Here is a 24,320-nt window from a genome sequence, read left to right as displayed (position 1 = left end):
CCATTCATGTCTTTGGCTTGTTAGTTTAAGATTTTTGTAAAGGGAGATCGATGGAACGTTGTTTCCATCTATCTCCCTGTGGATCTCCACTCGCAGCAACCTCCACGTGGTGAGATCTGGGCAATCGGTTCTGTCCGAGCTAATGGCTGCGAATTGTAACTAAATATAAGATAGTAGTAAGATGTGTATATAAGTTTTGTGACTTGGTCAGACGCTGGATTGGAGTTTTCTAGTTTTATCGACTGCAGTGATTGACTTGTTTGTGATTACGAACGTGATAAAAGATAGTTTTTTGTAAAAAATCATGTGAATTCATCTCTAAATATAATTTTTTATGGAAATCATGCTATTAATGTGATTTAGTAATTAGAAAAGTAGGAATTTTTGGTTTTATGTAAGCTTGTCAGCTTAACTTATCAAGACACCCTGTATTTAACTTCTTGTCGGTATTATAATTTAAATTCTTGCCACTCACAGCGCTGCACTCTTATTTCATGCACAGCTGCTAACGTTGAGCGTGACACAAAAATGGTAATAGGTCTTTAGTGTATTTGAAGATCTGTCGTCTGACATTCAAAAATTCCAATCACTTCCAGGATTACACTTTTTAAAATTTAAATTGGAAAAATTACGTAGAAAATGTGGACTTCAATTTCTTGAATCAATCTGTATAATGTAGTGTACAGAATGATTTTTAGTTGAATATTTAATTTTATTTACAGTAATATGAGTCCATTCTTTAACAAAGTATTCTTTCTTCACTATTACATTTCTAGCTAAAATGATAATCGCATTTTAGAGCGAATTCAATGATCATTAACGTAATAAATTTTATTCGGAACGTCTCGATTCATTTTGCTATAAAATAAGTTTTAGCATTGGAGCGATGTAATTGATAGTATGAGCTGAACCTTCTTCTTTTAGCGTAGATCTATTAGATAGGGGTTACTAGTGGCTTTCCCTTCTGTCTTTAATTCGTCCAGCATGTGCAATTTCACACGATAAAATTTCGTACTGGAAGTTTGGAATTGCATTGGAATACTTCGTCTTTCAACTTCTTTTTGTAACACGAGGTGTAATAAAAATTAATGGTGTAAATTTTGAAATAATATCAATTTTAAAATTAAGAATTTTCTTTGCTCTTTTGTAACCATTTTTTAATTTGTATCATGCAAGTAATTCGTTCAATTTTTTCAATTATCGTAAAATTGTAAATACCTACACAAATGTAACTCTATACGTGTAAACAAACGTAATAACTGTCTAAAGTGTTATTCGGTTAGCTGTGCTGTAACAAAATACCATCAATACAAAAATATCGTGGCGTAGTAGAATGAGTGCATCACCAATCAATGCGAGTAGCTAAATTGGTAGTGCATTTGTAGCACTCCAATGCAATATGTTTTAGCTAAATGTAGACATGTATAACAATTATTTAATGTAATTTCTATGTAAAAGTGAGATTTTACCTTTATGAATTGTAATTTCGAATATAATTAGGTGAAAAATGTGGTATCATAAAGTAAAATTATTACTAAATTTTATGATCTAATTATTAAAGAGATATAGGAATACAAAAATAAAGAACGGAAATTGCAATATTCTGGAAGTTAATTTAAATACAAAAGGAGGATGAATTTCTTGTATAGTTTTCCTAGCAAAACATTGCAATCAGTAATTCCCAATTTATGCATTTCGTTAACCTTCATCGTTTCTCCTGCGCTGCGTCGAATTATCGGCAGAGGTCAACGAAAGTTTGCGATAACTTTGCGCTCCACCTTTATTCCTCGATAGTGACGTCAAAATTTGCAAAACAATAAAAGGTCGAGCGTATGACGCAGTAATTTTCTAAGGGTTGCCATGAAATTCTGTACAATGTAAAAGGAATACTGTAGCTAGGGATAACATTAAAAATATTTAAATTATGATGCAAATTTTGATTACTTTTCTCGTACTATGCAAATCAAACATAAATTGGATTTGTGTAAAATATCGAAGGCTTTAAGAAATGCCAAAAATGAAAAAGTTGGAAGAGTGTTGCAGCATCGAAGTAATGCTTCGAAGAAAAAAAGACTTGTCAAGTCTAGAAAATAAAAAAAAATCAATAGGTAAAGTTATTAATAACTTTATCACGAACAATGGAAATTATGGGAAAAAATGTAGAGGAGATATTGAGGAAGGAGCGAAGATTGTTTGTAAGGAGAAATGTTAAAAATGTTAAAAAATAATGCAATAATACGTACATTTGCAAAGTTTCTTTATTCTTTAGCGTAAGGCGAGGTCCTTCAGACACTCCAGTATATACCATTTCTCTAATACTAGAGCTTTCAAAGTTTGATATTTTTCGAATTTTCACATGTCTCAGATATTTGAATAGCCACTTAAAATACAAATTTTCTAGATTTCAAATCTTCCAAATTAATCTATTGAACAACCTCTTTCGTCTATGCTCTATAATTTCATTCTTGAAATAGTTCTATCCGTAATCCGTTTCATTCGGTCCCATGACGTATGCATAAACGCGTACTTGACCATAAGAAAATTGTGAAATTGGCGAAATAAGAGAGCAGAGAATTGAACGCCCATCAGCGGGGGTAGGTAACCGCGTGCGAATTCCCCCTCTCCGCCATCGCAAGAACAGTCTCTGGCCCTGGAGATATAACGTACCCCTTTTCCCGCCCGCCCTTCGCGATCTAAACGACCACGCTGCCATCTCTGATTCCCTCCCTCGATCAGCTCATCCCTCTCCCTCTTCCCTTCGGCCACCTCATTCCGGACCATTGCCTCATTCTCCCTCTCTCGTTCCGCTGCCTCTTTGCCTAGCCAGCTCGCATACCGCGTTCTTCCCCTTCGCTCGAACTCCGCCGACGGCTCCCACCTTGGTCGCTACCCCCACCCCGTCGTCGAACCACCCACCAGATCGCTCGTTCGCTATGCTCGCGATCTCCCTCCCGTTCCCTCCGCCGAGAGATCGGCCAGTCTCTCTCGCACGCTCCTCCGCGATCCTCCTCGTACCCACGCGCTCCGACGCTCGTGATTTCGTCCTCGTCGCTCTCTCGCGCGCGCGGAGGCAGGCGCCACGAATTCACTTCTCGCAACTTCGGCTCCGCTCGGTCAGTTCCGGCCGTCGGCCAAAAGAATTCGTCAGTATTCGCCGCGCTGCCTTGCCGGCAAGTTCCATGTGGTAGGAAAGTGGTTTGATCGCCGTGCTGATTACGAGTGCGCGTGTCTGACGCGGCAGAGGTAGATCGTCGAAGGCAGAGAGTCCTGTGGCGACGAGCACAGTCGACGGAGGAAGGTCGGGAAGAGTCCCGAGGACCGAAACTCTGAGCCTGTGGATGGTGTCTGGATCGTCTGGATCTACTTAAGAGTAGAGAGCACTCGAGAGGAACCCTGGAAGACGCCAGGAGGAGAGGACTATCGATAGATCGATGAGAAGTAGGAAGGGAAACGGTCCCACGGCCGCTGGATCATCGAAAATCCCTTCGATCGTCGCGATTCCACCGACGTCTGCGGCCGACTCGACGCGGCACCCCGACGCTCCGTCTCTCGCAGAAGCGCACCGTAGTCGAGGATCCTCTCCTCGCAGTGGGCCAAGTTCTCTATCAAAACATGGCCACGTGACCGACGGCGCGGCTTGTAAACAGAGAGTTTGACCACGTGGTCTGCCCCCTCTCCCGCCTCCGTCTCTCTCTCGCTCCCTGCGCGCTCTCTTTCTCTTTCGCTCGCTCACGCAGCAGCAACGTACAGTGTATTCTCGGTCGGTCCGCCGCCAGTTGCGGGAGAGTTCGATTCGGCTAATCCGCGATACGTTTCCCTCCGCGATTCTCCGTCTCTGCGAGCGACCTTCTCGCGTGTGATACGTGCTTCGAGCGCGCTCGGGCCACGAGTTGCGCGTCCTGACACCCTACGCTTCGAATTCTCGGTCTCGCGTCTCTAACGCATCGATAACCCATCCAGTGCTCCCATTAACCATACCGAGTGACAGTGTCGGCAGCGGTATCGACTGCCGCCAGCGATCCCTCGTGATTTCTCGCTAGACCCGCGCATCGGTGGAGCACCTCGCGAGGTGCCTGCGGTCAAAGTGGAGTACACGGAGGAAGGTGGCATGATGGACTCGGTGTCGGTTTCCACGTCGGGTTCGAAGGCTGGGCTGCAACCGCAGCAAGGGGTACCGTACGACCTTGAGAGCGGGTTCGAGCCACAGACGAGGGCACGGTCGCACACGTGGCCGCTGCCAAGACCCGAGGAGTACATCGAGGGGAACGTGGTGCCGAGTGTCTCGGCCAGCAAGGAGGGCGTCGAGGGCGTCGAGAGTGCTGCGGCCTCGCAGCACGGCTCTCTTGCTGGCCAGGGTACCGGCCTGCTTCCGGTCAAGAAGAATTCGTCCAGACGAAACGCCTGGGGGAACCACAGTTACGCTGATCTGATCACTCAGGCGATCACCAGCGCGCCCGACGAGCGCCTGACCCTCTCGCAGATCTATGAATGGATGATGCAGAATATTCCTTACTTCAGGGAGAAAGGGGAGAGCAACAGCAGCGCTGGATGGAAGGTGAGTTTACTCTTTTTCGTCTTTCTTTGCTATTTGCTTGATATGGGGGAGCGGAGTGATGCCTTTTCGCGGGCAGGAGGTGTGTCTTTCGTGTTTTCGTGGCTTTGGAGGTTATGGGCATATGAGTCGCTCCTGTCGTGGGATAACAGAAATTCGGAGCTATCCAATGCCGCGTTCTTTCGTCGTTTTCGTTACTTTCGTAATATTCTGACTTCTTCGTGGCTGTCCACGCTTGACAACTATCTTTTCGCATTTTCGAGAGGTTTTAGAGTTGTTCGATCTGCGTCATAGGTATCTGATGCCTCTGAAATGTTTACGTTAGAGGGCGTTTGAGAAACTACTTTGTCGAATTCCATTCACGATTAGCGTATTGTTTCGTATATGAGACCGCGCCTTTTTTCTTGCTTTTGTATTCTGGTCTCGGTGTCGCGTAGAGTCCCTGCGACTAATACGATAGAGGAGAGTGAAATAATTCGTTTAAGTGAATACGCGTTCGAGGTTGTGGAATTTCACAGAAAACGTCGTTTCATCTGACGTTATCTTATTTTGCAATCGGCTGCTCTTTAATTCCAGAAAATCGGTGCAATCAACAGGGGGCGCCCTGATGCAAATGTTCCGCGATCGTTTATCAAAATTCAACGACTGAATTGATTTTTCTTTGTTACTGCATTTTTTATAGTATTCAGCGATTTTGGTAACGTTGCTCATACGTGTGTTATTTAAGCGAATTGGTTATTATATTTAGTGGAAAGAAATGATTTAATGCTGGAGAATATTGCATGAATTTTTATTAGGTACCTGTCAAAATATGGAAAAGTATCTTTTTACTTCAAATTATTTATATCAATGGTATGTGGAAGGTCCTATATAAATAAAACTCACCTTTGCACAATTTGCATATATTTACAAATTAATATATTTGGATCTTTTTCCTAAAACCTTGTAAAATTACTGTTATGTATGGTTGCTGAAATAAATTTAAAAATTTGCTTCTGTAATTTATTAACACTACAGTCTGTGCACACATATGTATGTATGCATATACTATAATCGTACATACGTATGTGTGAAAGTAGAATAATATAGAGATAACAGTAACGTAAGGAGAAAGGTTTACTAATTGCATCATTGACATTAATACCAGCTGGAATTTTGAATGCTGATATTTTGACCAAAGAATTACTAAGTAAATATTTCCTGTATAAATTCCACAATACCGTCCACGACAATAGGAAATCAGACTTTCAAAAATCTTGACCATCAATTATGTTCAGAAACTTTCTGTAGCTACCTAAAGCTCGACAATGTTCTATAAAAGGAATTACAAAGACTATGCAATTACCCTTTGAACCCTAAAAATTTGCTCTGCTATAGAAAAAACTCAAAGTATTCATTGCTCAAAGAACTACAAAGGACGGAAAAAATAGCTCGAATAAAAACGAGTGCTTGGTCTACAATGCTAGAGTTAATTGTCTTGAAAAGCTTGGAAAAATGAAATGCAAAGTATGTAGGAGTTTAGCTGAAGCCTGTTCCCTAATCTTTTACGAGTAATCGGTCTAAAATTCAGGTTAGCATGACAAAATTGGGACACAGAAAAATTTTGTCATATTAAAAACTGAAATGTTTGATGGGATGCAGGAACTCCGTAGAATTTTTTTCGGGAATGAGGTTTGCAGGAGCATAAAGTTCCAACCTTCCTCTTTAATTTAAAACAAAGATCGCGTTGCTGCGATTTTTTTTCGCAAAGTTACAGCACTTTGAATCAACCCCTGCATTTTTACAGCACATCAGGTAGGGTTAGTAAATGGCAAAAGTGCAAGAGTTAACTCAAAGTGCTGTAACTTTGCGAAAAAAAATCGGAGCGACTTCGTCTTTTTTTTAAATTAAAAAGGAAGATTGGAACTTTATGCCACTGTGAATTATATTCCCCCCAAAAATTGTAGCAAAACTATGCATTCTGTCGAACTTTGCAATTTGCCATATAGAAAATTGTCAAGTTTGGTGGAATGCCCCGACTTATCAAAATTTTTTCCGCAGATACGGTGTCCAGTAGCATATTGCTTGAACCTTTCCCTTGAATTTAAAAAAAAGATGAGCTCGATGCGATTTTTTTTCGCGAAGTTACAGCACTTTAAAATACCCCGTGCATTTTCGCCATATATTTGCAGTATCGGTTCTGCTGTCAAAATGCAGGGGTTACTTTGAAATACTGTAACTTTGCGAAAAAAAATCGCAGAGACTTGATCTTTTTTTTAAATTATTGGGGAAGGTGCGAATTTTAAGCTCCTGTAAACGAAATCCTCGAAAAAAATTTTAGGAACTCTATACATTTTGCCAAACTTTGCAATTTTCAATATGACAATCATGCCCTCAGATTTAAAGAGTTACAATAGTAGAAATGCATTAAACTTAAAATCTCAGTACAGTATTCTACAGCTAAGACTTCAAGCTTTAATTTAAAAAAAAGATTTTGATTTAAGGATGATTTTTCGCGAAGTTATCGTCACTCAAAGCCACGATTTCTTAACGAAAAAGAATGCAGCCGATTGCTCCCTCTATTCTTGAATTTCTACTAATTGCAAGCAATTAGTCTAGACTCCCGCTTGGAATACCTTCAAGAAATTTCTAATTCTCTTCCTTAGATAGAAATTTCTCCTCAGATTTGAGTATTTTTGCTCGCCGTCTCCTAACGCGCTTCGACAACTCGTGTCTCCCTCGTCATCGCTAAAACGTCGCGAGTTCGCGAACGAGAGACAGTGAGCCAGAAGATGGGAAAGGAAGTGGGAGGGAGAAAGGCGCCAGCGAGTCGTTTTTGATTATTCGGCGTGAAATACAACGAATAGGGAATATTCGCGGCATGTAAAAAAGTAGCGATAGAGTAAAGGAACAGGTTCTCACACTTAACGTCCAGACCTTTTATTTTTCACATACTTCCCTCTTTTTTTCGCGTTTTCTTGGCCTCTTCTCTTTTCATTACAATATTATGCAGACGTCCGATATAAAAAAGTCTGCGAACGTTGGACGTCGGCGAGGAAAAGGCGGCCTTCGGAGTTGCCAATTTCACGTGTTCGCTTTCTCGCGGCGTTTTGAATCGAAATTCGCGTTCAAATTCACCGGGAATAATGAATATAAAAAACGTTGGCGAAATCTCGATAGAAGAGCTGTGCGCTCCTTTTTCGCATTGGCGTAGTCGTCGGCCGATTTCTAGCTCTAACTGTGCATCCTCGTCTCTCGCCTTCTCTCGGTTCTTCTTCTTCATCAGAATTTAAAAAAAGCCTGCTGTTATCGATTCACGCGGTTTAACAGTTGGCGAGGTTAACTTTTCCCGCCGCCTGGTACTTTTCCCTCGCGTCGGACACTTTTGCGAGCTGTTTTCAAATCGAGGGAAATGGGAACGTGTGCGCAGGTAAACAGTGCGTTGCGTTTACGCGTGATTGGGCCGATTTCAGGAACCAGAGACACGAAAATATGCTAGGGGGATAATGTCTGTTTTCGAGGCGAATGGCGCACCGTTTGCTCGATACGATTTTGTACCTGATCGGGTAATTCTGCTGTCTTTTGTGGGGACATAGTTTGTCTCATTATTTGTGGTAGATACAGTATGGTGAATGGAGCATTTCAAGTGATTTTTCAGGGCAATTTTTTTTATTATAGCGAAGTTTTCTTCTTTCTACTTGTTGAGGATGTCTGTTTTTGAGATAATTAGTTACTACTAGGGATTATTAATATAATAATTGCGACTGTTAGAATATTAGACTGTTGCAACTGACTGGGCATATTTAACTTCTTCAAATCTGTAGATTCTACTAAGCGATAACATTGTTTGGGGACTTGTTGTCCAAATTATCTTTGACTTAACATTTCGCGCATCCTCGTTTGTCAAAAATGATTGATTTATTAGGAAAAAATATCTACCTGTAAGAAAAATATTTGATATACCACTGAGAATGGGAAAGCCGGAATACAATATCTTAAACCTTTAATTTTGCGTGAAAAGGTTTTATTTTCTACTGAAAGTATGGAAAGAAATTCGTTCATTAAGGAACTAGTTCACTCTTCCATTGAAAATTAATATGTTCGTAATTTTCCTTGACAAACGCAGGCAGCTAAAAAATTGTAGCAGTTGTCAGAACTCACGCTCACGCTCCAATTCTTTCATTCTATATTACACTTTTTATTGTAATCGCGAGTATGATTTTCCTTGGAATGTAATGTCTGCTTACGTCACGTCTGTCTTGTTTTATCGCCCTTATCTCATTTAAAATTGTTGAACCGATGATACTGTATACAGAAATCAAACTAAGAGAATAATACAGGGTTGTTTTACAATATATTAACATGAATCATACATATGTAAATTAAAACAAAGTGTGCAGATCATGTACGTGTTACACTCTTTCGAGCACCTTAACTGATTGCATGTAAGATGCCAAGGTAAACGATTCGTGAAGTGGTTCATATAAGATTCTACTAAGCAATTTGCGGATAAAACACGTAGAAATTGTACAATTACTAGAGATGACTTAAACACAGTCGTAAAAAATCTTAAAACCATAAACTACCACGGTTAGATTGCAAAACGGGTGGGATTTGTAAGATAAGATAGTATTTAAAATAGTAAATAAAAATATTAACATCTATTTATTTTATCGCGTACGTTCTGTTTACTTCTTTTTGTTTTATATTAAATAATATTTACGGAAAGCAATATTTGGAAAGGTCACTAGATATATTTTCAATATTTATTGTATTATTTAAAATAAAAAGCATTCGGTAAATATACATAGAGTTTTCAGAGTTTTCAATAATGAAAGAGATCAGAGAGTTCAAGAAAAAAGTATTACTATGCAGTATTCGAGGATTTCAGAGAATCTGTGTTCCTCAGTCTCAGAGAATTTTCAATAATTGCATACGTGAAACCTGGTAATTAGTTCAAGCACTCTCGTAAAGTTATGCAATGAATTTCCATCAATCACAGAGCCATTGTAACTAAGAATAGAATGAGAAACTTCTTGAAAATTCTTTGATTCAATTTTCCATGCTCCAAAGTTTGCTTTTGGTTTTCCACATGAGTTGAGCTGTCTGTAAATAATCCGAGAGAGTGTCAGAGACGAGAGTAAGACTCTGTTAGAGGTTCAGAGTGCAACAATAAGGGAGTCTTGCAGGGAAAAATCCGTTTAGTGCAGCTGCGAACTTCAGATGCAAGGCGCGAAACGGCATGCAATCACGTGGTGTCTGTACAGATATCTGCATCTCCGGTGTGTGTTTTCTACGCATGGGTGCCCACGTATGCGTGAGCGTATAAATAAACGAGAATAGTCGGCATTATCTGCGACGTGCATAACTATTGTGCACCGCCGGCCACGGTTCTAAGATTGAGACTGAGCCTTTCAGCGTTTAACCCCTTCGCCAAGCTTCAATCAAATTTCCATGGTCCCTTTCTTTTTCAAACACACTTTTTTTTATTCCTTATCTTTTTTAAGTCCTTTTTTTTAAAGAAGTAGTCTTTGATCAATAGGTTGACATAATCTAGGACAGGCTTTTTAGAAATGTCCAAAAACTGGAGAAAAAATTTAATTTGAAGCACAGAATACTCAACTCCAGTTGGAGTTGAGATACTTTTAATAATTTTCATTTTTTTCTATCTCGATTCTATTTTATATTGTCTCTCATTTAGTTTGAATCTGTCATTCTGTGAGAGCCCCACTTCTGATAAATGTTACAGGTCATCGGTGGCTGGTGAAGCACTTGTTCGAAGGAATAGCCCTAATCTATCTTATGTTTGATTTTTTATTCATCAGAATACGAGGAAGTGGGGACTCCCTTGTCCTGGTTTCTATCAGTTTTTGAAACCCCCATGTTCATTTATGATTCAGTGTTGCATTGGGATAGATATCCGCATCTGTATATACGCAAGTGCATTTTTACGCGTAGTTTATGACGCACTCGAGCACTCTGTGTATCAAACATAGGCATTGTTACTCGACCATAAACTCGTCTCCTGTTTCTAGTCTGGCTCTGCGCGAAGTACAGGTGTTTAAGCTCATTACCCTATCATTACCGGTGCTGTAGTTGCTACAATGTCATGTCGCTGCTTTCTCATTTCCATATTAATACGTGTACGGACTCTGTTCCATCGGGAGGTGGAACATTCGATAGTAATTGAGACTTTGTCTGGCCGTTATTCGGATTTCAAGTGGCCTGTTCCTCTAATTACTTGATTACATTCCAAATCTGCACCTAAATGTTATCTTTTTATTTAAAAAATTCAATTTCTTCTTCCAGTTTCAGTGAGTTCGTTACTAAAGAGGTTAAACATTGGCATTCTTATGGTCTCAAATTTTATTTTATGAGAATTTAATGTGGAATCGACTTTTGAGTCATTAACGATGACATTCTAGGTGTATCGTAACAAAGCGATTAGATTTTAATTTAGGAATTTAATATGTAGAGGTTTTAGGTGCCCCTAATGTAGTTCCAATTTTATTTTATTCTTCCTTTCGAGGCTATCGTTTAAAAAAAAAATTAGGAACTATTTCAAGGATAGATCCTTGCTCGTATAAGCCCTCCTGACCTATTGGGAAATATTAATTAAGAATTTAACCTTGGGTCTCAAAAGCAGCCGCGATTGTCTATGAAGCCTGCTCTGCCCTTCGTCTATTGCTGGCACAGAGATTCGGGGAAAGGTCTTCTAGATCCATTGGAACGTGAAAAGCCCTTAAGCAATACTGGTGTCTGGCACAGCCCAATCTCTCAAAACCATGGAATCTGAACACGTACATGCCTTTAGGATCGTGAAATTCCTTAAGGTAACATTTATCCATCGGCTTGTAGTAGATACTTGCACTAGAACTTTGTGGCAGTCGTTATAAAGCTATGAACTCGATTCTTCTTCACGTTGATTGAGTGGCTAAACTCTAATGATGGAAAATTGGGCCTATACTCCATTTGAGAATCTTTGGAATCTCTGACTATACTATTTTTGCACCGTAGAATTTTGTTTCTTTAGGATCTATGGCTTTCGAAGGGAAACTAAAATCTTGAAAAATTTTGGAGGATTTCTGTAGAATTTTTGAATAAATCTTGGGAGCTTCTGGGAACTTCTAGGAATTTCTGGGGAGTTTGAGGGTATTTGTGGAGAATTTCCAGGGAATCTTGAATCCTTCATTTTTTGGAGGACGATTCTTCATCACTTTCTTGCATTATTACTCTGTAACAATATTTAATATGAAATACTTGACACATAAAGAGTTTGGTACATCATCTTTCGCAGGGCAAGCTCCACAGCTGGCAAACTGAATATTTAATGAACATCGAACAATAGGTCTTGTTACGGATTAGGTTGATTAGCATCCTAACTGATAGAGATTCAGTCTCAGCCATGATCTTTCCGAACGACCATGGATTTATATTTTTCATAGTTTCTTTTGTTTGTGATCAGTTTCCTTGGTTTCTCCTTAGTACAAGTGTCAATATGAAATAACTTTTTACGCTTATTTAAGCGCACACACGAGGGATACTCAATAATATTGTCAATTCACGTATGCTCAAATGGTAATGCGATGATCGAAGTTCGATTCTAACATATGATTTTCAAACAGTGATTTCTATTCCTGGAAAATGAAATGTGTGCAGGATTAATTTGCGGGTGTATAGTGAAATTTAAAAAATCAGTAGGGTTTTAGAAATTAATCAGGAGATTGAAGGCAGAAGATCCATGACAGTAACACGAGAAGAAAGTATGACACACATTAATTATATTTTGGTTGAAGTCAACATAGATACTATCTGAAAGCTCATAGATTGTCCCACGCGGTTGAACAAACAGACAACAGAGACCTGCAGCTACGAAAAACTCCCAAAAATCACTGTCAACCACTTATAGTTTCCCCTAAATACAGAAAGCACGATAAAAAAGTGAAGATCGCCAGTGCCCATTTACGGTCTACCCGAAACACAATTCACAATCGAATCCCTCGGTCACTCGACTCGTTCACCATTTAGACGGTCGCAGTGTTCATTAGCGAGCCGTGTCGTAATTAATGCGAATTTTCCGAGCCGTCTGCTGTTCAATGAGATTTAAAAATGATTTGGTGGAAGCATCACGTGCACGCTGCGTATATTTCGAGAGAGCGCGGTCGGGAGAGTTTAAAGCAGGCTTTCCACGTTATTTTTGCACGAGGCAACACTGGCGTCGTTGCCGCGTCTCCCTCCTCGATCTCTTTTCCTCTCCTCTCCTTGGATCTCTTGCTCTCTCCTGTCTCTCCTGTCTCTCCTCTCTCTCCCGCCTCCGTTGTACGACCCTGCGATGACCACGTTGCCGATATCATCATCTTGAGGTCATCTCTCCCTCCGCCTACTTTGGGCCCACCACGATCAGGACCGGTAAAAGAAGCTTCCTCTGGATTTTTTCGTCGTTTTGTTTCTTCACCTGCATCGATCGCTAATCGAAGAGGCTATGGACCGCCAGTGCCCGACACGTTTCCATGAAACTCGTTCTTCCGTCCGCTAAAATAGTCCGACGAAGTGGAATCGGACTGTCTTGTGTCAGACTCCCTAAACTCCCTCTGAAAGCAGATCATTATAGCTTAGCAGCCTGAGAAGCTTTAGAAAATCACTAAGCTCGGGGATGTACATCGTTCCCTCGTTATAATCTCGTTGTTACATTCCGTAGAATTTAAAATTATATTAAGTGGAAGAGTTTCATTTGCATGGATTTCACGTACAATTAGAATAATTGTAGAATGCAGATAAAAAAAGCTGCAAGTGGAATTTAAAAAACAATTGCTTCTTTTTTTTCTATCAAAAACGGGCTTATTTGCAGACAAATATCAGGGAATCGCTAGTTCCTCAGACCTTTAATTCTTACGCTTAGAGTCTCTTTTATTTGAATGAATTCTTGACAAAATCCGAGTACGATACCATGAGGATCAGTTGCCTCCGAGCAGCGAGTCTATATCGAAACCCTGTAGATCCTCGAGAAAACGTGGCGATAGTAGGTCGTCCGTTTTATATTTAGAGGCAATAAATTGTACAGAGCTCCCAAAAAGTGGCGGTTTCTCAACGCCTCGCGAATCGTGGGACATCCCCGCCATGGCGCGCGTCGAAATAGAGGAAGCATCGCGAGGAATTCGATGGAAATCGTAGACGTGGTCCCGTACTCTGGTTCCGTTTCTGAAATGCGTTCTGTCAGCTGTCGGGTCTCGGCAGCCGCGGTGGTCAACACTCTATTTACCTTGCCTGGAGCAAGGCTGCGATTTCCACGCCGTAAATTGCGACAGAATCATGCCGGCTGCGCTTTATAGCCTCGCCCGATCCGCTGCTACAACGGCAGTTCACCTTTCTCTCGTAAGAATTTCTCCCCCCGAGCTGTTTTCTCGCCGACTCTCGAAGGCGCCTTGCGCGACAGGTTTCTTGTTATTTGAATTCCTTCCGCGAGTCATGTCACCCTCAAATAAGCGCAATTATCGTTTTGTAGGCGCGCGCTCCCGTTCGCAGAACCGCTTTTCACGTTCACTGAGTTTCGGTCGCGTGGCGTGTAATTAATTCCGAATACTGTTCTTGAGAGCCGTGATAAGGGAAGCGCATACATCGTAATGGTGACGAGGGAATAAAAAGAAAGGCAGAGCATATGCGTTTGTGGACGTTGCAGAGCCACTTGCAGCGTTCCATCTAGGGAATTTCATTTTAGTATAAAATGCATAAAAGCTCTCACTCCACTGGTGATACTGTCAGTAGTAGATTCGACACTAATTTTTCTCTTTTTTTAATTTTTTGAGTTATGATATCTGAACGTTCTTAATATTTTTAAAATACTGTGCTCCCTTGTATCTTTAAAGCTAGTAGAGCGTTAGTAGGTCACAAGTTATTTCGTGTTTTGGGACAGTAGGAGGAAATTGAAGTTTGATAGTAGAGGAAACAAGTTTCAATAATGTATAGAGACACTTCAATCTTACATTAGCTTGGAATAAGATTGTAGAATCGTTGGAAAATTTAGTCCCATCTTCTAATCAATAATTTCTTTCAGAATACAATTCTATTTCATAATTTAATATCAGGTAGACGTTTCAATAGAAATAGTGTCTCTTTCATTTCCTGGATACAAATTTCGAGAGATTTTCATGACCCAGTCATTTTAAGAAAGTTTGAATTTTTGTATTAAGAAGTAGGAATATAAAGGTACTATTCATGGCGACTCTGTCAACTATGTCAGCTAATTTGAATACTTATTTATTCCACTAACACAAAAACTATTTGAATATGTAACCGTTTTAGTTCTCCATTGGAACGCCGTATCCTACATCGTTTATTGATACTTCTCACTGCGCAGATTATAATATCACTTCCTCGATGCAACCGTAGCCAGGGAATCGTTAGTAAATCATGGATTCGAAGTCTCGAAACGAAGGACTCGGTGACATGTGGGTAGGTGGTAATTAAAATATCCTATGTAGTAATCAAGAAACCCGTCAGAGGCGTTTACGTCATTTGATATGCAACGTATGTAAAAGATTCTCGCGATATGGTAAAAGTATTAAACGCGATTGAAAATGTCCGTTATTTTACATATAACACGAGTCGGAGTATTTACGTTGACGTTCTGTTGATATAAAATTCCGAATTCCGATTATTTGAACTGTGATTGAACAGCGGTTATTGGATAATCGAAATTTTAGGATAATTAAATATTGATTTCTTGCTGTAGCAGTAGCCACAAAATTTAATACAGTTTCTAACATGAAAATTGCTATTATTACTTGTACCATCCTACTTATCCATATTTCTGTGCTCGTACCTAATTATGTTCCTCCTAATTACAAAAAATTATTAAAAAAAAGGAACTTTGATACACAACCTGAGGAATCGTCATTTTTATTTAAGTTTAGAAGCCAGTATTATGGTTTTAGTAAAACTTCTTTCTTCAGAAACCATTGCACCGAAATAAGGACAATTACCCTGTATATGTACCGCCTCGATATAATTACCCTGGATGCAATGCCTTCGCAATAGGCGTTCTTGCATCGGCCGAGCAGAGTTGAGCGCAGCGCGTGCCGCGATGGAAATCGAGCAATGTTCGGGAAAAAAAGAGGACAGAGGCAAAGAACGTTTTCCCTTTCAACCGAAGTCGGTATCGCGTTTCGGTGGCGCTTGCACGTTCCCGACGTCGAGCGTGAGGCAGTTGCATGCGCGTCGATGGATGCACATTCAGCGACGTAACGTCAGACTCGGAACGTAACCGCACTCCACACGTAACATACCCTTGACTCTCCTAATGAGTATTGCACATTCGTTACGTATGTTGCGCTTCGCGGGCAGACACGCGCTCGCGCCAGCTGTAGGTGCGCGGTCGAGCTCCGCGAGTTGCATTGGGTTGCGCGCGTAACGTGCAGAGAACTGCGCAGAGTGGCGAATTTAAACGATTTCGATGCACAGGTTTGCCAATAGACCTTTTCTTCAGTTTTTACTTCTCGATTATTTTGGCATTTCGATGCTGAAGTCGCCTTTTGAATGAAAAGTTGGATAAATCGGCGAAGAAAAATCGCAGATCAGTTTTTTAAGTCTCGTTAGAAAGGAGAGGGTTCAGCCTTGAAATCTACTGCAAAAGAAGTCCGAAAAAAAATTTATCAACTTTCGGGCAGTTGTCTGAATTTCGAAAAGATTTAGGGGAAACTACTTCCTATTTCTCAGGTTGCTACTGAGCAGAACATTTTTTTCAGAAAGATTCAATTCAGGGGTGAGAAAGTAGAGGCTTTGCCCTTTAAAATGAGTCCAGGCTCACTTCCGTATGATTTTTTTTCGCAAAGTTACAGCAGCTCAAATATAGGAAACGTTTTGGGTCCCTGGATCATCGAGTCATCTTGATGTCAAAATGCCACTTTTCACTCAGAGCGCGATAACTCAGCGAAAAAAAATCGTAGGTAGCTCGCTAAGGTCTCATTCGAAAGGGGAGGCTTCAGACTTGAGATTTCCTGCAAAGTGAGTACTGAAAAATATTCATTCAGTTCTGGAGAGCCAGCTGAATTTGAAGAATTTTCGAGGAAAAACTACCTTCTTTTTCTCAGTCCACAGGCAAGTAGAAAATTTTTTTCGGAAAAATTTAACTCAGGGATGAGAAAGTAGAGGCTTTGTCCTTTAAAATGAGTCCAGGCTCACTTCCGTATGATTTTTTTTCTCAAAATGGCAGCCTCTCAAAGATCGACAACTTTTCGGTCCAAAGTTAACAGAAATATAATGTATGAAAAATTTCAGTGCAAATAGGATTGCGCCGAGTTTTTCATCGCGATAACATAGTCACAATGCGCAGTGTGTTCAAAGAGTCATTAGCAAGATTTGTTAATGGACCGAGGAACAATCGGGTAAAAAAGTGCACTCCTCGGGAAACGCGGAAGCGTTTTTATGATATCATGCAAATCGACGCTGTTTAATTCGAAATGTACATACGCACGTGTGGAGTATGTACTATTGTAGCTTGCGTAAGACGTGTCTCTTGTCCTTGCTCAGTGCAGCAGACATCTGTTGCGTGCTGCTGCCTCTTCGAAATATGAAATTCATTTGTCTCATACCTTTGTAGAGGAAAGTCGGAATTTTGAAGGTTTCAGGAAAATTTCGTGAGGATTGTGTAAGGTATCCATTTACATAGTTTGTTATTTATCGATTGTGTATGCTCTATAATGTGCATATTGAGTGACGCAAATGGGGTAAAAAAAGGTGGAGAAAAAGGTTCCAGTACTTCTTCTAGATGTGCAATAATGCATTTGCAAGGTGTAATTCCATCTTCTTTTAAATAAAATTGAAGGTCTTCCTTTACGTAAGTTGACACTTCTGATAATTCTTCTAAAATATCCGAATTTCATTCCTTAAAAAATCGATTGTCAAAGATTCTCAGAGTTCTATCGCATCGACAGTTAAGTACGATCCCGATCACGTGTCCCTGTACCATTAATTACATCCACTTTAATTGAATCACTCCTTAGCTGTCCACCCACCACACCCCATCTCGTAATCCTGTAATTAATATCCCGATCTTTAAGAACCACGGGGTGCCTCGCATAGTGCACTCTCAAGATTCACGATCTTTATCCTCCCTAAATTACAAAGTGTCTAACCCAGCCGAAACGAAAATGCGGAAGAGAAGCGACGCATTAGCAAAACTATTAATGTCGGCCACGCCGCTGCGCGAGCACCGAAAAAGATTTACCGACGTAAACGAGACATTATAATTCCCCGTGCTGTAAACGTGTCACGGAGATATCAAAGATGCCACAGGTCTCCAGGGACGTCTCGTTCCTCCTGGGATCATTAGTTCGGCGAAGACGAAAATTCGTTTGGAACGAGGCTGTTCATTAAAAGAGACCTCGCTGGAAACTACGACACGAGTTTTATCTGGCTGAAACTGATTGGGCCCGATCTCCGATTCGAGGCACTGACCTCGCGTGCTATTTAGCCGCCCTTCTCTGCCACAGCCGAGCCTCTCTGTCCCTCTCGATCTCGCTTCCACGTTGACGCTCGAATCGGCCCCCTGTCCCTACGCTCTCAGGCCTCCTCACTGTCCCTCCTCGTTCCTCCCCGACTCTGTCGGCTCTTCTGTCTTCCTATCTCCCGCGCTGGAGAACGTCATTTCTCCTTTTTCTCCTCGAAGTTATACAGTGTCCCGTATAAAATATTCAGCGGGCCCGTGTGTTGGCCGACATGCGCGTGTACGCACGCCGCCAGACGCATACTACCGTGTCGCGGATCATTGAAACGTGACGCAACGACACGCAGAGGAGCACGGTCTTGAACCTACTTGACACGCGATGAAAAACTTCGCTAACTTTTGCTGGATGCACCGAAGGCGCGGACTTTTCGAGGGAGTCATCAAGTGGGGGAAAGGATCCAAAATTCATGTAAGGTTGCGCAGTGGAGTAAGACACATTTCTTCAGAAATTGAGTTAGTAGCAATTTGGTAATTTATTGTAAAGAAAGTCTGTATTTTAGATCGCCTGTTTTTGGTTTCAGTGTCTCGTATAGAATTCTGGCGTCTGGTGTTTAACAGTTTCAGGGATCAGAGGTGGTCTTTAGGTGTGTACTGGGATATTTGAGCCCAAGGTATAGCGCTGTGTCAGAAGGTCCACTTGTTCTCTGTGTGACTTAATACACTTTGGCTCTGGGGTCCAGATGTTATGTAGTTTTAGGGTTTTTAAAAATGACTAATCTTGGACTTGTACTGTTCTTCAATTTGTAAGACTAGCTTCTTAGTGAATGAAAGAGATTCTTCAGAACTCCTAACATGATTAAAAATTGAATTTTTAATGTGGAGAGCTAAAAATAACAAGAAACATATGACTAATACTTGAAATGTGGTAATAAGCTTATCTCCACAAGGTTATCATAGGAACCTTCGCTTTTTTCGGATGATTCCAATCGATGCTTGCGTTCGATGTCTGCTGAAAGGTTTTCAAGGTGTTCGCCTACATTTCCTCCAAGACTAATCGCAGAAGATTGATATTTATCTGAACAAATTTTTCCAACATGGATGTCTCCAAAGTAAACAATTTCTGGTGAATTTCATTACGCAATTCTAGTGAATAAATTATGATACATATGGGCATGAATAAGTCCTGAGGAATCTGTGTCATCACTGTCGATCAAAGATTGGGAAATTATGAGTAAAATAATGGGTCGTTTCAGGCGAAGCTGTGAAAGGAATAAAGTGTTTATAGGATCGAGAATTTTTTTAGCAGACCACGTAATATTACGCTGAGCAGCATACGTAGTAGAATGAGACTGTGCAGGATTAGACGTCTACTAGAATTACACGTAAATGATATATAAACCCGATGAGCGTTTCTACGAGACGTTTTGCGTGTTCTAAGAGGCGTGAGCATAAAACCTAAATGTGCTTTAATACGTACAATCCACCTTATAATATTGAGTTTACACGGAAACGTGAACTGATTCTCGTTATGGCTTATCCTAGCAGGAAATATATATTTTACTTATGTGGAACACATTTTACATTTTTCTGAGTTCTAACATCTTCATAGCTACCTGCGAAATATACATAATTTAAATTATATGTAGGTTAGATTTAGTATTTTATATAGAAGAGGATACGTTAAAATAGATATTTTTTATAATATTGTAAGTAGATTGTGGAGAATTGCTGAGATATCCTGTATATTCTTTTTCATTTCATTCATTCTACGTCTAATTGTCCACCATAACTCTCCATATACACTGCTTCCTCGATGCAGACTCTCACGGCTCACTAACGAGTTTATAGTGAATGATATGTTTGTAAGGTCAGCTCAGGCTTGTAGTAGCCCACTTTGCTCTCATCAAACGTCTAAGTGACAGTGCACGAAAACAAAACTCTCACTCTAAATAAATTCCTACTGTACCAAATACAGGGCTTTCGATGCCTTTGTAGCCTTTGAAAAAACACCTAAAATGCACATGAAATAGCGTCTGACTTAGGACTTATTCTACTGACTGCTCTGCCTCACTTGGTTGTTGCACACTGGCAGTAGAATAAGTCCCAAGTCAGACACTTTAGTTAACACTTTCACCCTATTTTGACACGTAGAATTATCTTCTAAAATTTCTGATACCCATTGTCGAACATCTTACATAGCAGGAAGCTTATATCGAGGCAATATTGTGCAAAAAGCTTCTGAATATCGTTATCGGAGCAAGTGAAAGATTCGTGAAGCCTTTTCGTTTGAATAAAAAGAGTACAACAGGTCCAATATTCGTCTCTTATCTCCCTGAACTTGGTCTAAAACGCTCCCCTCCTCCCCTTGGGCAATGTTAGCTCAAGTGCGCGGTGCCTCGTCTCGCGAAACAGGAATACATACGTGTATACCACTGATTAACAAACGGATTTTATGAGCGTATTATCGTTCACGCTTTCATGCTTATTAACGATGGTATTCACGGGTTCCTTTCACGGAAGAAAGTGGGGGGATGTCGAGGATTTCCAAGAAATGCACCTGACACGCCCCTGACGAGAGTTGGCCCGCGTTATTTTGCATGTTACACGATGACAACTGTGCAAATATAGTTGCGCCTTGATATTTCAGCATCTGCAACCGCGTTCTTATCGTACCGCGATCTCGTGCGTCGTAGAAGATATAATTTATAGTTGCTTTGACAACATCGATTCTATCACTAGAGATTGTTTACTGTGCTCGATCAGTACACTTCCACTATCTTCGCGGGACGATTAGTGGAATTCTAGACGCGGTGGTAATTGATAGAATTTTTATCGATAGGTCTTGTTGACTTCTTAGATTTTCTTCAGGGTTTCTCAACCATTTTAGGCTTGTGGTTCTCTTTCGAATATTGACCAGCTATATGAATCCTCCTCTCTTTCTCTTTTTTCCTTTTTTCTACTTTTTTTTTCTCGTTTCCATCTTAGAGATTTTTTTTGATTGAAAACGTACCTGTATCTACTAGTACTATATCTTCTTTTCTTGTCCTACGACTAATCACTGTAGATAAATGTAAGGAAGCATAGACCAGCTATTTGATAAATCTTCGAACATTCCAGTTTGCCAGTATCTGATAATTGTCATTAACGTTTCGCTATTTTCCCAAGCCACGGTCACGAAACCCGATAACCGTGTCAGAGGGGTGTAATAATGAGTAACTAAACACTTATCTAGGCTACGTAAATCAGTGTTACCCTCGGTGCAGTGTAAACGTAGTAAAAACACTACTTGCCAGTAGTTCTCAGCGAACTCTTCACAGTAGTGATCAAATGGACCGCGAAAACAGAGCTCCTCACCGCTCCTCATCTCTCCAGTAGCCCCTCAGACCTAAATCCTAAAAATTCACCTGGACATCTGGAAACTTCACCTCGTCAAGTCTCTTCCCCCAGAAGTCTCGCCTCAGAGCAACTCCTCTAATCATCTTTTCACCTTTGTCTCCCCGATAAGCTTCCGGTAACAAACATCAGCGAAGTTCCTCCATATTGGTGGCAGGCTTATCACTATCGAAGAGGCTCGATCATTTTTGAGTCCTCTGTTAATCTCTGTTCCGCGGTTTTCCAAGGAGTCGTCGTCGCGGCATTGTTTATCTTGCTGGGCGTCGAAGGGGCAGAAGGCGGGTCTATAATTGGCTCGATTCTACGATCACAATCTCGACGGAGGCACGTATCGGTCGGTGCCAAGACTCAGATTGTTTGTCAAGACTGTACCATCGCTTCTGTTCTCCTCTTGTGCGTAGTATGCCTCCGAGTGCTAGTAGTAGAGTGGACCAATCGTCGCGTGCGACGAGAGGGGCACGACCGAGCCTCTACTCACGTCGCAATTACACACACCGACGCGAGCCTTCGCTGCCGTGTGTATTTCCGTGCGCGCGCTCGCTCGCCCGCGCGCCTCGCGCACGCACCCACCGATACTATTTGTCGTCACTAATCGCGCCTCCGTCTCGTTCACGTTCGCCTGCTTGGGGTCAAAGTCAACCACGGCCTGACGGAGATCGCTCGAACCCGAAGACAACACTCCTGTACACTCTCGCAAACGGTTGGATGTTATCCAAACATGTGTTGTTTAACTAATCTGCCTTGAGTAATTTTATTACTGCTTCCGCGAGCGCGGTCTAAGGAACTGTCTGAGATTCAGACGAATTTGGAGCAGATGGATTGGAACTCTTATGTCTTGGGTTTTGGCTTTTTCTAGGATAGTCAAATTGGATTTCGAGTTTCGTTCTGGAGTTAGTAATTGTTACAGAGACGTCTGAAAGTCGTATGAAAGGTGTCTGAGTCGAGGGTTATTCTATTGATTTGTATGTGTCTGGCTTGAGGTTTATTCTACTGATTTTTATGTGTCTGACTCAGGGCTTATTCTAGTGTCTGCCCAGTGTCTGACTCGGGACTTATTCTACTGACTTTTTAGTACATGTTCTCTGGGATTATTCTACTGACTTCTTAATGTCTGACTCTGGGCTTATTCTACTGATCTTTCTGTGTCTATGCCTTACAGCGAAGAAATATAGGAATAGTATATCTGCATTCGCTGTGTAAAGTCCTTGTGTAAGATCAGAGACTAATCATTTCTGAAAGTGGAGATAATCGAAAGACATTATGAACTTCAAATTTAAAATTCTTGAAAATTTTATCAGGTCACTGTCTTATCTTTTAACCTCTTACGTAAGAGTCGTTCGTTCGTAATGAATATTTTCAGTTAATTTTCCACAACTGGTGCTCAGTGATGCACTCAATTACAGTTTTGTAATCCAATCTGTAATTAGTCTGGTTTTAAGAGTCTAACACTCACATTTTTAATGATATAACATTTTTTATTGTAGTAGGTATAAATTTAAACGTTCGTTACAGTAAAGTTTGAGGCACTTGTATTGTGCAAAGGTGAAGTTACGGAACGCAACGTTCTGTAGGCTGTTTCACAGTTTCCTATGTTAAAATTACGGCTACGGTTTGCCTTCGTTGGTAGTATTGATTACAGCGCAACTGAGTTTTCCACAAATATGACCAACTTTCCATGTCGGATGATTTTTATCCTAATTAGAGTTTGGCGCTTTTGGGAGGAATTGCTTTGTTTTACGCGGAAAATGAGATACGTACGCTTGCTTCTGAATATACGAAATGCGCAGAAACATTCACCTACACTAGGATTTTGTAAACCGAAATGCGAGTGGAAATACCAAAGAAACTGCCCGTAGAATTTTATTCGTATTTAAATTTTACACAAAGCTTATCTCGTCAACTCTGTCGCTTTCATCCGCGTTGGATATATTAAAAATCTACATATCGAAATTAGTATGATACATTAACAAAATTGTGGCCTTTGAAAATCGAAAATCTGGAACTAGAAAAAGGTTGAATCTATCGTAGCTAAAGAATTACAAAGATTCATTTCACTTACTAAAGCACAAAATTATTAATTACCTCTTAACCGAGAACTATCCTAATTCAAAGAACTAATATAGACGCTCAGAGAGCGTTTCCACATACCAGCAACCACTGACGTGCTACTACGTCATCTCGAAGTCCCTAACTATTTACCAGAAACGTAGTTCACGTCATTTAAAAATCCACATCTGCCTCCTGGAAACCTAGTTTCACGTCAGACTCCATAACCGATCCCTGGAATCACACTTCTACGTCATTTCAGAATCCACAGTCCCTTACCTCAGCATCCAGCTCTAGATCACCTCAGCTCCAGCGCTTAAACTCATCTACCAAACCATTAACACTATCGAATCCTGTCTGGTGTTTACCTAAGACCTGGACAGCTTTGATCTACGATGTTTTCGAAAGTCTGAAGGCGCGCGCTCCGCGTGGGACTCCCCTGTCTGAAACGCGCCACAGCTTTCGCGGTCTTTTCGTATCCTCCACTGTCGCGCCAGAGCAGAGTCGTTCCTGCTCGGCGCGGCTCGGGTCTGCTCGTGCTTGCGCGGCCGCGCGCAGCTCTTGTGGTTTCGTTATCCAACAAGTGTCGGGAGCGCGGGAAGAAGGTGGCGGCGGCGGCGGTGGCGGCGGCGGTGGCGGCGCGGGCATATCGTGGCGCTCTAAACTTAGCTCCGCTCGTAAAAGCGCCGTACCGTATGGTCGCCAGCTTGCGTAATCGTTCTGTACTTTTTAACAGCGCACGGATGCAGATGCAGATAGGCGGGGTCCGATACTCGCCGTGATACTCGCCTTCGAGACTGTTACGTAAAGACGCTGCTCGGAAAAACGCGCGCTTCCCAGCGACCTCGCTCGCGATCCACCTTCGATCAGGCATCACCCGCGCCTGATCATTGTAATCGAATCGGGGGA

At 41.2% G+C, this 24,320-nt stretch overlaps 1 protein-coding gene across 1 annotated transcript in view; it reads left to right on the top strand.

The window, feature by feature from the left end:
- The first annotated feature begins 4,102 nt into the window (after positions 1 to 4,102).
- The window catches only part of Foxo (forkhead box, sub-group O), a 119,634-nt gene continuing 99,416 nt past the window's right edge, over positions 4,103 to 24,320 (top strand). The window contains exon 1 of the mRNA XM_076392137.1: positions 4,103 to 4,555. Within this exon, the coding sequence (XP_076248252.1) occupies positions 4,109 to 4,555 (447 nt within the window). The 5' untranslated portion in view covers positions 4,103 to 4,108. The remainder of the gene's footprint in view (positions 4,556 to 24,320) is intronic.

The sequence above is a fragment of the Calliopsis andreniformis genome, chromosome 2 (genome assembly GCF_051401765.1).
Source record: "Calliopsis andreniformis isolate RMS-2024a chromosome 2, iyCalAndr_principal, whole genome shotgun sequence".
Classification (NCBI taxonomy): Eukaryota; Metazoa; Arthropoda; class Insecta; order Hymenoptera; family Andrenidae; genus Calliopsis; species Calliopsis andreniformis.
Note: the sequence above shows the minus strand (reverse complement) of the source record. Positions and strands in the feature narration are given on the sequence as shown.